Raw genomic sequence first — 15,911 nt, 5'->3', positions numbered from 1 at the left:
ATAGATCCACCTTCTGTTTTCTCCTTTGTATGCGTATTATTCATTAGCAGTCTAATAAGAGTTTCAAAATGCTCTGTGCCTCTGCCAGCAGGGCATATGTATGTAGACATGTGCTTGTGACAGATAAGTACATAAACAGCATATTGGCACCAGAAAGACATCTGTGCCTAGAAAAACGCTTGTGATATGTACATAAATGACATTTTAGCTCTAGTCAAGTCCTTGTGGCTTTGAGAGGAATATGTGACTATACTCTTCTCTGTGAATATTGAAAAGGTGCATCTTAGGAAGGAGAGAATTTCGGAGGTTTACCGAGAGCCAAAGGAAGAGCTCTGGTGTGGGAACCCAATGCTGAGCACAGTCCAGCACCCCCAAATCTGCCTCGATGTGGCCACGTGAGCGCATCACTGCACGGAGCTGGCGAAAGCAATGAACAAAATCTTGTCCTGAAGACCAAAAAGTGGAGGTGTTTGGGGTGTGGAGGCACAGACAGGGGTCCCCATGTGCTTCCTGTTACCTGTGTGTAATTAAATTACCTGCGTGTAATTATCTGGCTGAGAAATGTGAAGAAAAGCTCTTCAGCACAAATGTCTTCTATGGCAGAAAAGGGAAATGGTGGTTTGTTACAGAAGGGAACCAAATGTGCCATCCTCTGGAAACCTTCCTGGGTTGCACCAAGGGCCACTTTGTAGGTATACTCATATTGTTCAGCTTAGGCTCAAAACACCTCAGTTTAACCATTCACAGTGACAGCCACCTGTTTTACAGCTTCAATCCATTCTGGAAGCTCCACTGCAGCCAGGAGGTAATAAGTGAGAGGTATGTAGGAGAGCATTTGCATCTACTCCTAAGTAGGAAAAAGGGAAGATGTAAAATTGAAGGTTTGAGTATTTGCCATGCACACATAGAAGTAACGAGGGACTCTCTTCCCCGATTTTGGGGCTTGGAGTCTGACTCCCTGAGATATTTGAGCCCTGAGCTCCCATGGGTGAGCTTTTATCCTGGTGAAGTCACACCAAAGTGTGGAACTTTGGCTTTTCCCCCTTTTAACACTGGGTTCAAGCACATACTCCGCAGATTGCTCCAGGAGGTACGGGTGCTGCAGTACTCACAGCTCCTCACTTTCTGCAATTACAAATCTCCCGTAGGTTTCACCAGATCCAATAACACAAATCCTAAAAGGAAATGAATGTCCAAAGCCACCATCGCCTCTGGGTCCATTTGGACTCACCTGGGTTGGATCGTGAAGCGACAGCTGTGCGTGCACAAAGCCCTTTGGGACGTGACCCCATGCACACAGTGGAGTTCTTCACTAGCAAAAATGGTTTTTTGGGATCTGATGTGAGAAAGAAAGAAAGAAAGAAGCAGCAAAATATTCCCTGCTTCCTTTGACTTTTCTGGGCCTGTTGGTTGGCATGGCCAGGTGGGCATCCCATACCTCCTGTATCCCCTGGAGGTCCTGCAAGCTGCAAGGGGAACCACAGAGCTGTTACTTGACTGCAAAAAAAGTGTTCAGGGGGAAAATTGTCTCCAGTCATTCTCATTTTGCATGTGATTTTTCCTACATATGTTTCTAATCATTAAGAAATTCTGTAGCTTAAATAATGCTCTGGAAGTACGGTAACTGTTGGACTACATTCTGTTGTAACCTTATTGAATTTCACTTCTCTGGAAAAAATAATGGGATACTATATCTTGAAAAACAAATGGTAATTGAGTTTTTAACAGAATGTTTCTCTTTGTGTTTCAAAACCTTCTGCACACAGTTAGACATCTAGCCAGGGAAGAAGGTACAAAGCATATGGGCCAATTTCTGTCTGTTGGCTGATCAAGATGCCTTAATATTTAAGCAGTGATGGGTGTGTGTCCATGCAATATGGCACAGTGTATCTCTCTGCCCGATACCCACGAGCTCAGGTGAGATGGCCAAAAATTTTATACCATGGTTAGAAGAGCATTCTAGGAGGAAACGAGGAAAGTGGGCTTACAACCTGCTCCCTATTAGGTGTTGGCATACCATCCTTATCCTGCATGAATTCACATTTTGGCTATTAGACAACAAAGGGTTTATATTCCTGTGTTTGTGGTGCTGCCCAGGGACACAGGCTTACCTTCTAGGTGACAAGGTTTTGCAAAGACTACAGAAATAAGAATTGTCCAACAATTTTTCTTTGCCTATACACCGTAGTGCTGTGATTTCCTGAGTTCTCTGGGGATTTACACATCACTGTGCTCTGATTTGATTAAAAGCTGGGACCCAAAACAGCACCATTGCAATGGTAACTTACAGGTGTTATTGCCTACTAAGATTAGGAGAGGCATGGTAATGCTGGAGTATTCTTCCCTGATTTTTAATAAATCTATCAAGTTAGGGACTTTGTGAAGAGATGCATTTGGACACGGGAATCTTCAAGGCAAAGTAATAGGCATGAGGTTTCTGACTGACAAGACACATGTGAGTACATGCAAAATGTGCTCCTCCAGCTAAAAATAACATTTCTCCTGTCAACCACGATGCATCCACCCCCACAACACCACCCAGAAGAACACATTAACACCTTGGCTTTGCACGTAGCCCAATTCACAGCAGCCACAAGTGGTAGAGGGATCTGCACTCTGTGTGCATGCTGACAAATCATATGGCATAGCGAAGAACAGAGGAGTGAAACTGGGCTAGCAGAAGTTGACGCCTTATCATCACAGTCCCTTTGAGCATGCTGTAGGCTGACACCTCCACCAACCGAGTCATCTCCCTGATGCCAGGATGAAGAGCACGAGCCCACTATCCTGATTTAGCCTCCACTGCACCACACTGAGAGGGTGCAGTGATGTAAAGAGGCAAGGGATCAGCCCAGGTGCACCAGCAAGGGGAAGCAATGAGTGCCCAACCACCACTGCTCACAGCTGTGTTACAGAGATGGTACAGTACAGACCAGTGATGTGCAGTGTTTCTCCCATTATGGATCCACAGTTTGTGCCCAATCCCAAAACCTGTAAATGATATTTCAAACCTAAGAGTGTTGGGTTGCAGATAGGCATCACCCTTAAGAAGAAATCCTGTGCTAACTAAGGTGCAAATCTGTCATGCAGTCTGTATGCAGCATAGCAGTCAATAAGTAGAAAAGCATATGGACAGTAAAGAGAAATAGAAATCAACATCTTTTGCCCAAAGATTATTTCCCATGAATATGTGATGTTGTGTTGCTGTTTTGTTTTTCTAAAAAAAATTAAAGCCTTCTAGAAAATGTTGAAGAAAATAAAAAATTACCATACATAGAATCCCAAAATTGCAGGGGTGGGAAGAGACCTCAAGAGATCATCAAGTCCAACCCCCCTGCTGAAGCAGTCCCCTACAATAGGTCACATAGCTAGGCATCCACATGGGTCTTGAATATCTCCATAGGAGGCTCTGCCATCACTTTGGGCAGCCTGTTCCAGTGCTCCATTCCTCACCATAAAAAAGTTCTTCCACATGTCAACATGGAACTTCCTATGTTCAAGTTTTGGACCATTACTCCTTGTCTTATCATTATGTACCACCAAGAAGAGCCTGGCCTCTTTTTTGCCTCCCACCTCCCACCATAGATATTTATGAACATTTATCAGATTCCCCCTCAATGTTCTTTTCCCCTGGCTGAACAGATCCGGGCTCTACTAACATTCTCATCATAATTTCTAGGCCAGCCATTTTAAAATCATTATTGACAGTTCTTCATCATTATAAACGTGGTTTGTGAAGTGCAGTCCTTAAGTGGTGACATACGTATAGATAGACAGATATAAAAGATGTGGAAACACATCAAAGCTAAAATACTGGCAGCTGACACGAGGGTGGTTCACGGACATGAAGGTCACTGTCGGTCCATTGCAGCCTTCCCCTGGACAGCATGAAGCTTTATTCAGAGGGGCTTTGAGAAAATCGGGGAGATTAAAATAAGTAAGTTCCAATCTCTCCTTTAGCCAACAAGCACATGAGCCTGTGTTCTCACTCTCAGAATTAAGCTCCTTTAACTCTCATCTAAGTTGAGCCTAGAGCTCTCACAGTGCTTCCCTTGTCCGAACTTCACCTGACTCCAGCAAAGCTGAGCAGGCTTTGGTGGGTGCTGAAGGCATCTAGGCCTTCCCAGACAGTGCTTAGAGCTTAACAGGATCAGCCCCTTGGCAACTTGCATGCTGTCCATCACCTCAGATGCCTTACACTTTTTAACTTACGCAATGCCCACCATATGTAATTAGCTAAGTGAGTGTCATGGCTTTGTGATTTTTGGTTTTCGGTGTTCCACATCGTAACACCATGTAGTGCACTGGAAGTTAAAGCGTTAATGCTCCAGTTCCAGGTACCTGTCCTGGTACGCCATAGAAATCATGGGATCTGGCCCTTCCTAGTTGGGCAGTCTCTTACTGCCTGGCAGTGGGTGCTGGAGGGTGCTTTCCTAGCCGTTCCAAGCTTTTCAGGTTTGTCTGGTCTCAGGAACTCTTCCTCTTCCCTATTTTATTTGGTTTATTATTCTCAATTTCAATTAGATTGTATTATATTGTGTTATCTTGCATTCTGATATCGCAGTAAAATAAGTTTTCCTCCATAGATCATCGCCGCTGTTTCTTTTCCCTTCCTTGAGCCCAGCTCCCATCTTCCTACCCCCTTTCCCTTTTCCTTCCTATTTCGTGGGGCCGGGGGGGGGCAGGGGCCTATTGCCCCCTTGTCATGGGCATGGATTGATCTAGTTAACTCCGTGACAGTAAGCTGCTTTCTCTTAACCTCAAATGTTTGTAATTCTTCTAATCCCGGTTAGGTGTCTGTATAAAGGAGCTCCTTGTTAAGGGCGGAGGGGAGGAATTTTCTTCTATAAGGAAATTAGGTCCTTGACCGAGATGTAAAGCCAAAGGTTTGAAAGATTGCACTGGGCACAAGCTGTCTATGCAAAGCAGCTTGCCTGTGGCGAGTCCTGTCCCAGTGAACCATGGGCATCCTCGTTGTTTTTCTTCACTAGTCCGTCCTTACTCCTGTTTAACAGGAGTTTAACACCAGCATCAAGTGCTTTCCTGGGACGAAAAACCGGGAGTTCGTCAACCAACATGGAGTTTCGCTTTTGGCCCATTTCCCAGTTGGAAAAGCTGAATGCTTCGATGCTCTTGGCGGTTCTTGTCATGCTTCTTCTGATTATTGACTTTGTGAGGAAGAGGCGTCCCAGGAATTTCCCTCCAGGGCCACAGCTATTTCCTCTTGTGGGAACCATCGTGGATTTAAGGCAACCTCTCCATCTTGAGATGCAGAAGGTAAGATCTTCATGGACATTTCTCCTATTATTAATATTGTACATTTTCAGTGTTTTTTGTCACCTATCAAAGGCAAAACGGAGGCTAGTTCTGCTTTACAAGCTGTATAATAACAATGTAGACAACTATTGGGTTTATCCCTTACCGCCATCTCCTCTTCCAAAGGTGTTGGACAGTTTCATCAGAAGGGAATTTGTACCAGAGGAAAGTCTGCATGTTCCTCCTTTTTCTTCCCATTTCAACACAATCATTGTGTGCTTCAGCCCAGGAAGGGTTTGGAGGCTATGGGTCAGGATGGGTGAGGGATAGTGGGAAACAAACTTTGAACAAGGAACTTCGCCTCTGAAACTTGTATTGTTGTTCTCTGTGCCCAAAGATCTGCAATTTGCACCATTACGTCTGAAAGAAAGACTAAGGTCCAAAGTTAAACACCTCCGTGGCTGCTTCTGTGTCACAGGAAGAGGCAGTGATAACTGAAAGGTTTCTTCGACTCCCACCAAAGCCAACAACAGTGATAATTAATACATGTGAAGTACCTTGTCTGAGAGAGTGGGAGATAAGGTTCTGACGTGCTGGTTGCAAGTATCCTTCTAGTGATTGACTTTTAGTCTCTTGCTTCAATTTAAAAGAGGGCCCCATCTCATCTACCCCAGCCATTAGCAGGGGTATCCCCAAGGGAACAGAGTATGCTCAGGTCATTTTAACATTTATAATTATTACTAATAAGATTAATCACATTCATCTGCATGCAAGCACTGGCAGAGCTGCCCATGTGATCCCAGGCTCATTTCAGTAGCCACCATGTGAGTTCAGGGTGACCATGCATGTCCTCTCCTGCAGAGTCACACTAAGGAGCATGCACATTGAATTCCTTGGCAAATGAGGACCCAAGAGAGGATATAATTGTCCTCTGCCCTTATACATCAGGGAGCTAAATGCTGAAGAGGAGAGGCTAATGCTAGCAATGTCCATGCAAGGAAAATGGCTATAAATTGGCTATAAATGCATTCAGGCTTAAAATTAGAGGAAGTTTTCTGAGCATCAGCAGTTGGAGCCACTTTCTAACTGTGACAGCTGGAGCAAGAAATCTCACTACTTTAAACAAAGTTGGTGAAATAGACTGTGTTGTGCCTTGCTTTCAACAGCAAGAGCCTGGTCTCAGTGACCCAGGTGGAGCCTTCTTCTCTTTCACTCTTTCAGGGAAGAAGAGGGAAGGAGCAGGTGCCCATCAGTCAAAAAGTCCTTGGGTTCAAGTTAAATTGACACAACAACCTGGTAAAAGCCAACATGCAAATCATCCCTGCCACACCACAGCTCACTTATATTCACTTATAATATTTCTTATGCCATTTCCAGCCTTTGCAGAATAGTTTAGGTTGGGTGGGACCCGTGGAAGACTTGGGTTTGGATTTTTCTTAAGCCCAACCCAATGCTCCAAGTAGAACTAAACTCAAAGTTAGATCCCGGGTCTTGTCCGTCTTCTTGCCCTCAGAGAGTAATGGACTCTCTTTCAGCTTACTGCAAGGTATGGGAACATCTTCAGCGTGCAGTTCGGAGGTCTGACTTTTGTGGTAGTCAGTGGGTACCAAATGGTGAGAGAAGCTCTTGTCCACCAGGCTGAAATATTTGCAGATCGGCCGCATATTCCACTTCTCCAAGAAATTTTTAGAGGCTTTGGTAAGTATAGCTTCCAAGATTTTGGCAATCTATTTGCAATGATAACAATTAGAGTGAAGGAGGCTGAATTCAGCCCTCAGTAACTGTGCCAATAAAAGCCCGTTGTAGAGGAAGACAAGAACTGAACTCAGCCTAATCTCACAGGTATATATTTGAATCTGTCTGGGATTTAGGGATAACACGGGGATCAACGTGATGTGTTGAGTCAGGTGAAAGACAAGAAACAAATGCAGGCTGTCCAGTGCCCCTTGAACAGTGTTCCCCTTGGATTTATCTCCCCTTTACTTTCTTTCCCTGGCTACACATAGCTCCAGAGGCGGGTTCTGCTGCTCCTGCAGCAGCTCTGCCAGCAGCGTGATCGTACTCAGAGTATTTTGGCTTACACCTTTTTTTCCCACGCAAAGTGACAAAGAAGAAAATCCATAAAGCTAGATATTTAGCATAAGCCAATTACCCTTGAATTTTAATTCCCAGGCGAAGCTATAGCTTCCCCATGTCTGCTGTTCTTACTTGCTTTGGTTTGGGGTTTTTAAGACCGATTGCCATTTCTGAATCCTGTCACTCACGTTCCACACAGAGCTAGCTTTTGTTTGTCTGTTTTTCTACAGGTCTCATATCCTCAAATGGGCACATATGGAGGCAACAGAGAAAGTTTGTCTTAGCGACACTGAAAAACACTGTGGTCAGTTTTGAGTCAAAAGTGCAAGAAGAGAGCCAGTACCTCGTGGAGGCAATGGAGGAAGAGAAGGGTAGGCGGTCCTTGGGCAGCACTGTGCCCAAAGCTTTCAACAGCCTCTTACCAGATGAATTCACACCAGTGTGACTCCTAATATGCAGAGCAACTCCGCAGTAGCACAAATCTCTATCTTAGGTTTCCAGATTGTGCTTTTTAGGCCTGCCATTTCAATTCTTCTTAATTAGAATTAAACGAATGTATACTCGGTGCTTATTAAAATCGGTATGTTTATGTGTCTAAGAAAGCCCTTTCTATAGCTGCAAAGGCAGAAATGCAGCTCTCATGATATCAAGCACATTCGCTCAGAGGCTCCATTAACCTCTGCTTGTCCTTGGCTTTGCAAAGTATTTTAAAACTTGTTTAGTCAGGCTTTCTTTTTGTATCATGCACAGATGAAGCGTGTGCTTTGCTCTTTTATGATCCGGCTTTTAAGAAGTGCCAGAGAGATATTAGTAAGAATAATTTGTATGTTGGTATATGGGTGATGTAGCACTTCAGCTTTAAATAGAAGCAGATGGGATTTAGCTAATTCTATGGAGCTATATATAGTAAACAAGAAAGATCTAAATAGGAATTGTGAAATTATATACTGAACTTGCTCCATTTTAATTGCAGTTGCTCTGAACAGGCCAAATACTTCATGTTGCCAATTGATTATAGTCCTTTATAGTCCTAATCAATAAACTAATTAAGCTGCAGTTTCAGGCCTTTCTTCCCATTAGTAATGACAAATAGTGATCTTGTCCATCACTCCAGTATCTGAGCACCAGCCCAGCTTAATTACTTTCTCAGAGTGGAGAGATGAGCAGTGCTGTGCATGGTGCCTTGCATCTCAACATGATGCTCCCCACTGCGCCGGCACAGCTCAGAGCCATGCTGGACTCATTACAGATATTACTCTCTCCTATCACGGCAAGTAGTGATGTGGGCTTTCTAAATGTGCCCTGGGAGATGGTAGCCTCTGCTCGATAGCTCTCCTGAGGAAAGCAGATGTGATGAGCATCACGCCACGCTTTGATCCTTTAGGAGCCAACGTGCATCATTAGGACCAGAGGGAACGGTTTCAAGCTATGGCAGGGGAGATTCAGGCTGGACATGAGGAAGTATTACTTTTCAGAAAGGGTGGTCAGGCACTGGAATGGATGCCCAGGGAGGTGGTGGAGTCACCGACCCTGGGGGTGTTCAAGGAAAGGCTGGATGTTGTGTTGAGGGACATGGTTTAGTGGGAGCTATTGGGAATAGGTGAACGGTTGGACTGGATGAGCTTTTAGGTCTTTTCCAACCTTGGTGATTCTATGATTCTATGATTCATGTCTGTTGGCCATGTAAGCTATTGCTGGATTTTCCTGCTTGAATTCCCCGTGATGTGCGGCCAAAGGCCAATACAATGACATATTTGCAATGTGATTGGTCTTAAGTTTTCTGCCCCAGGCAAAGGTTTGGAGGGACCTTCTCTTGGTGTTTGATGGACACCAATGACGAGTTGGAGCAAACAAACCCAACAGCCATGGCTACTTGTTACCACTGGGAAAAGGCTCAGATCCTGTTTCAGAAGCTCTGTGCTAACACTGGGGTCTGCCACAGCCTAGATGTAAGGGGATGTCCTCGGAGAAAGGATGCTGGGGCACACAGCACCCAGCTTTTAGAGGTAGTGGGGATCCCAAGACAAGAGTGAAGTCTCAGCATCACCATGAGTAGGTAGTAGATGAGGCCTTACCCCATTTTCACATCTGTTGTGTACAGAGTGCTCTATCTGAGATTGAAGACCGAGCCTCACAGTTTTCATTTTGTTCCCCTCAGGGCAACCGTTTGACCCTCATTACAAAATTAATAGTGCTGTTTCAAATATTATCTGTTCCATAACTTTTGGGAACCGCTTCGACTACCACGACAGCAACTTCCAGGAATTACTGCACTTGCTCGCAGAAACACTGCTGCTGATAGGAAGCTTCTGGGGCCAGGTAAAACCAGACTGCTGCTTTTGTAATTTCAGCTCCATGTAAGTGCTTGGAAATGAGTTTCTAAGGTACTGAAGTAATCTGCTTTTCCCTGTAGAAAAAGAGTCATGTTGTAAGAGAAATGACCATGGGTATTAATTTACATCGGGCTGCGTTAATCCATTAAATCCATCAAGAAAGCAAGTGAGTTAAAATGATTGAGGCACATGCAGGAAAAAAGATTGTGGGATTGTAAAGTCAACCTTGTACCAAGCAGAACAGAAGAGCAATGGAAGAAAGAAAAAAAAACCTTTTAAACATCTACATTTCCACAAAAAGAAAATAGTAGCACTCAGTCAAAATTCCCTTCTCTTCCCTTCTACCACTTTCCCAACCAAATTCTGCACTGCTTGTATTGTGTGACAAGATGAATGAGATCCTAAGTTTATTACCAAAATAGATGGCTCTGGGGGCTGCCATAGCTTCTGTATTGCCACACACCTTGGACCGGACAAATTGGTCCCTGCCAACCCCAACACCAGTGGGCTCCTCCTCATTGACTTAATTGACCTTCGTCTCAAAACTGGTTTATCCTTTGAGCAAGTGGAACTAACAATTTGTACTACAATCTCAACTGTGAGACCTGGCCTTTCTTCACCCCAGTAAGTGCTTTTGTGCTCTGTTTGATTTCTCACCAGCTGTATAATGCTTTCCCTCTGATAATGAGATGGCTACCAGGGCCCTTCAGGAAAATCTTCAGGCACTGGCAGAAACTTCAGCGTTTTGTGAGGGGAGTGATTGCAAAACACAAGGAGAACTTGGACCAGTCTGACTTGGGAGATTACATTGACTGTTACTTAAAGGAAATAGAAAAGGTGAGAGGGAAATACCTAAGGCCACTTAAAGCTTGATCACCAAAACGAGCAGACAAGACTCAAGGCAATTTTGTTAGAAGAGCTTTTTCCTCCCTTACTTCTTTCATGTCAGACTTTTTAGCAGCAGCAGGAGTTTGATCGCTTTGAAAACACATCGATTTTTATATATTTTTTTTTCATTTGGAAGTATTTACACTTTATCTTCTATTTCTCATTCTGTCAACTGGCATAGGAGGGCTCTCGGGGAACTTATTCATGTTCCTGTGAGAATTTGCAGGAGGGTGTTTTGGTTTTGGGTTGGGTTTTTGAAAGCATCCCCTCCCTAATAAGCACTTCTACTGTCTTTTTTTTTATGTAAGTTTAAGGATGACACCAACTCCTATTTCCATGAGGAAAATCTGCTCTGCTCCACACTGGACCTCTTCTTGACTGGGACAGAGACAACAGCAACCGCCATCCGTTGGGCTCTGCTCTACATGGCTGTGTATCCCCACATTCAGGGTAGGGCCACTGGTGGGTAGAGTAGCCCGAAACCAGATAAGTGAAACAGAAAACTGAGTTGTTTGTAGGCTCACCACACAGGCCATGTGCAGTGGAAATGCTAAGTCACTGCTTGAACCACTGATTGAGCACCTGGTGGGAAGGCAGGGCAAACACGGGGGAGCTCAGGTGCATGCAATGTACCTGAGTGACTTGAAAGGGTGGAGCCAGGAGCCACTCTTTCGCAGACCTCACTTAAGGGTTGGCAGAGGAGGTAAGAGCATCTTGTTTGAGATCTCTGCCTATTCAAGGACTGTGTGAGCCTTCCTGAGGTAAGTGAATTCTTTTTGCTTTGTCTACACCTACTGTTATTACATCTGAACAGCCCATCCCTCACCTTAGTACAACATCTTGCTGCCCTTCCTTCTTGTAACAGATGTGCCTGTGGCCTGGCTTTCTCATTCAGAAGATTTTGAGCACACGTACATATATATATTTTTTGTTTCTGTAGAGAAAGTGCAGCTTGAAATTGATGCTGTGATTGGCCAGTGCCGCCGGCCCACCATGGAGGACAAGGAGCACATGCCCTACACCAGTGCAGTGCTGAGCGAGGTGCTGCGAATGGGCAACATCGTGCCATTGGGAGTGCCCAGGATGTCCACCAATGACACCACCTTGGCTGGCTTCCACGTGCCCAAGGTATGCCCAGGACACAGCCCTCCCCTCACCCTGTCAGCATGGGGTCTTCACAGCCCCCATCCCAAAACCTCACTTGGAGGCACCAACCTGCAGCATCTTGCAACATCTCTCATCTGTGGAGTAGTCCTGGCAGATGCTGTAGGGCTGTTTGGATCTCACCTCTTTATGGAAGAGAACTGTGAGATTCTATTCTGTTGGTCATCGCTTTCATATTTTTTTTTCAAGGCTTATCTCTCAGGTTTTACAGAAGATGACTTGCATGAATTTTGGAAGCAGAGGTCCAAGAAACACAGGAAAGCAAGCAGTTTGGATTTGTTAATTCCACAGAGTATTAGAGAATATCTATTAAAATAGCCCTTGATAAATGCCAAGTAATGGTTATTGATGAATGTACACTGTTCTGACATTATGAAAGCAAATATGAGATTTGGATAGATTGAATCTCTTGCACAGACATGATCAGTTGCTTCTTGGCAAATTAAAAATTAAAAGTTCTGGGCATCTTGCTGCGCATTGATTAGAGCATTTTTTTAATTTCTCCTAATGGAAGATAGGAAGGTAAACCAGATACAGTTTTAATAAAAAGTAAAGCAGGTTGATTGACAATTACTTGGTTAAGTTGTTTTCAATCCCTATGATGAGACAACTTGATTGATTTAAAAGTGAATTCATATTAACATCACTACTAACAGCAGCACAAGGTATGGATCAGCAGCATGGAGGTGGACAGTGGCACATTGAAGTGAACAGTCCTGCAGGCTTTTGCCCTCATTTAACCACGTTGGTTTGGAAAAACATTTTGTGTGTTTAAAAAAATGAAGTATCTTGCTTCGTGTGTGTAGACAAGAGCTAATAGTAACCCAGGCTGGCAGCATGTTGGCTCTTCATGGAACCTCTTGTTTCCTCACCCTTCCAGGGTACCACGCTGATGACCAGCCTGACTTCAATAATGTTTGACAAAAACGTGTGGGAGACTCCAGACACCTTTAATCCTGAACACTTCCTGGAGAACGGCCAGTACAGGAGGCGGGAGGCTTTCCTGCCCTTCTCTGCAGGTAAGAAGATGAATGGGGAGATGGTTTTGCTTTTTGTAATGCTTTTTCTTCACCCCATTGGAGTAGGGAAGAACTGTTCCCAGCCTGATAGCAGCTCATGCCTGGCATTTCCCACAGTGAAAATCCCCTAGTAGTTAATACTGACTGCTGTGGGCAGGAGGGAGATCAATTTGTTATTGCAGGATGAAAAACAAGGCTTTTTCCTCCTGCGTGAGTTGGGTAAATGGGTGCTTTTTTTTTTTTTTTTTTTTTTTTTTTTTCTTTGCTTTTGAGTGTCCCCCCCCTTTGCTTATCCAAATGGTTTCATCTCTCTGCTGAGCTGGGAACTTCTGGGGACGTGTTCTGCACGATGTGTGGGTGAACATTGCCACCTAACCTTGCTAGGAAGAAAAGCTCCTGCAGCCTTTACAATGCAGCATGGGTGAAAGGAGCCTGGAGGCTGCAGAGACCCCAGGCCATCGCCCTTGCTCTGCAAGCACTGTCCTTCTCTGTGTCCCATGGCACCAATGAGCCCATCTACCCCCTTGCACAACACCCTCCCTTCTGTGAGAATAGCAATTAAGGGTGATGCTTAAACTCTGGACTGAATGTGGTTTTCTTTGCTCCTCTTCCAGGCAAGCGTGCCTGTCCTGGTGAGCAGCTGGCCAGGACTGAGCTCTTCATCTTCTTCACTTCCCTGCTGCAGAAATTCACCTTCCAGGCTCCGTCTGCCACTGTGCTGAGCTTTGCCTTCACAATCAGCCTCACGCGCTGCCCCAAGCCCTTCCAACTCTGTGCCCTGCCTCGCCGCTGAGGGCAAGATGGAAAGCATTCCCTTCTCAGCTGTCCCATTAGGTTGCAGGCTGCAGTGCTGGGACTCCTCACAGCTGGCAGCCCTGTGTGGTGTGTGGACAGTGGGGAGGGCAGGAGGGCTGCATTCTGCACGCCTCAGTGAGGACAAGCACTGGGACACACATATCCCCTTGTGCTCCTACTCCTTTCCCTGATCAGTTTGATAAAATACATGAATTCAAAAGCCTTATTGCTTCATTTTCTCCCTCAGCAACACCAAGGAAGTGGCTGTCAGTTGTAAGCCATGGGCACGCTTGTGCTTGCTGTGTCTCTTCTATAGTGGGCACGTTCATCACCCAGAGACCTTGCAATCACTAAAACTCAATGCTGCTGTACAGTGAATGGCCATGGGCTGTGTGTATGGGGGCCTTCCTGCTCACTAGGGGTGGCTGTCTGCACATATGAGACCTAGGCTCATACCCATTGCTTTAATGGACAGCTAGCTGCCAGCGCAGATCCTGACCTCAGGGTTGGTGCAGCGTGTGTTCCCCACAAAGCACTGTTTTTGTTTTGCAATGGGAAGTCAATACCTAAATATAATACATTGCAGAGGAAACATAAACATCCTTTCTTTTTTTTTCCCCTTCCATATCTATATAGAAATTTAAATAAGATGGTAGAAGCATCTTATTGGCTGGCCCATGGGTGTCCAAACTTTTGACTGGCCTGGGCTGTGTTGAATGAAGAGGAATTCAGTGATACACCTTTGCTTTGTATGTGCTTTCATCTCAGATGCCACTTTGGCAGACTGCCCCTCTGCTGCCATCTGAATGAACCACTGCAATGAAAATAATAGGGTACTGGTGGGAAAGTCCAACTTCTACTGCCATACCACCAACAGCTGCCTCTGTTGTCAGGGGCTGACATAAGGCAGGAGGCACTACTTTTGGAGCAACCCTTATATATTATACAGTTAACATCTATAAGTAACAAAAGTTATTTTAGCTTTTAATATTGTTATTAAAACTTTAAAAAAAAAAGTGAGAGAGAGCAATAAAGCCTTAAAACCAGTGAGATGTGTGGCCTCGTTGTGCCACTAATGCATCAGTGTGGTTCTGTGGCAGGGGCTGCAGCTCTCAAGGTGTTCACCACATATTTTGGATGAAATTTTATTCTTCTTGTGCTTCAACCTTGAAAACAGTTATCAAGGGAAGCTGCTTGGTGGGAAGTCCCAAGATCTGCCTCCAACACAGGTCAGGGCCATTTCCACAGCACAGCACTGGGCTGTGGTTGATGGACATTCTCTTCTGCCCATGTGAGGGTCTCTCTTGAAGATTATTCTAAGTCTGCAACTCAAATTTAATACTCCAAAAGCCTATGCCGCCTCCTATCTGCTCTTGTTTGCAATATATTTGCGAGAAATATATATTTTTTTCTTTCTATTTCTCCCTCTGACCTTTCGTAAGTGACTTTTCTACGCGCGCTCTTGTAGGATAGTGGATAGCTAACGGGAAAACAGGATTACATCAGGCTTCATTTCCACTGGGCTTGGACGCCTTCCCAGGCAAGCGCTGTGCTGCCGCGCAGTTGCTGTGCAGTGACAGATCTGCGCCGCAGGGGAGAGTCCTCTGCACGTCCCATGCCGGCATTCATGCACTCCAAACTCTCATCCTATTCCGTTTTCAATTAACTTTTCTCTGTTACAGGCACGTTTATTTTATTCCTGATACAGAAGACATAATATATCTGTGGAATTTTGTTTTTTTCACATGGAATTTCTAAAGCCGTTCTGGAGTGGACAGTGACTTCTCCATTTCTAGTCTGACCTCTGGAGCATGGGTACAGCTCTTTTATTTGCACGGCGTGAGCAAACACAAGCTGTTCTATTCCCTCATATCGACTTTCCCTCTTATCTTTACGAAACCTTATATACTCACGTTCCCCTCTGGGAGGGAATAAATGGTTGCAATCTTCCTTTACCTACATCGAAAAGCTATAATTTAAAAATCTCTCCACAAAAAAAAAAAAAAAAAAAAGCAGAAGGCATAATGGTGTTTAACTTAAGAGCGGAGCATCCCATGTGAGTGCAGGGGAACACTTCAGGTTGCACGAAAAGGTTGAACTTCTTAAAGTTGATCATAGGACCGCAGCAGCTTCGCTGCGCAACGGCACTCGGGAGCCTCCGAGCAGCGCCTTCATCCGGACAAATCCATTTTGCCACAGCTGCCGACCCCAAACAGAAGCAGCCCGCACCGCCCACCGCATCACGAGTGCGGGCTGTGACTGCGCGGGGCGACGGGAACAGGGCAGTTCTCAGCCGGCAGCAAAAGAATTCCTCGAAAGGGACGGGACGGGACGGGACGGGAGCGGGGCCGGTGTCACCGCCGGGCAGGACGCGCTCGTC

General features: G+C 45.1%; 1 protein-coding gene across 1 annotated transcript; it reads left to right on the top strand.

The window, feature by feature from the left end:
- Positions 1-5,127: 5,127 nt before the first annotated feature.
- Positions 5,128-13,529, top strand: LOC122171021 (cytochrome P450 2J2). The gene is made up of 9 exons (XM_042838345.1): positions 5,128-5,277; positions 6,792-6,954; positions 7,563-7,703; positions 9,491-9,651; positions 10,326-10,502; positions 10,868-11,003; positions 11,494-11,681; positions 12,598-12,736; positions 13,351-13,529. Exons 1-9 carry the CDS (start codon positions 5,128-5,130, stop codon positions 13,527-13,529), a joined length of 1,434 nt encoding a protein of 477 aa, XP_042694279.1.
- The last annotated feature ends 2,382 nt before the right edge of the window (positions 13,530-15,911 follow it).

The sequence above is a fragment of the Centrocercus urophasianus genome, unplaced genomic scaffold, assembly GCF_019232065.1.
Source record: "Centrocercus urophasianus isolate 14NV4802_14NV808 unplaced genomic scaffold, USGS_Curo_1.0 seq_768, whole genome shotgun sequence".
NCBI classification, from domain to species: Eukaryota; Metazoa; Chordata; class Aves; order Galliformes; family Phasianidae; genus Centrocercus; species Centrocercus urophasianus.
The sequence above is the reverse complement of the archived record's forward strand: the minus strand, read 5'-3'. Positions and strand labels throughout refer to the sequence as shown.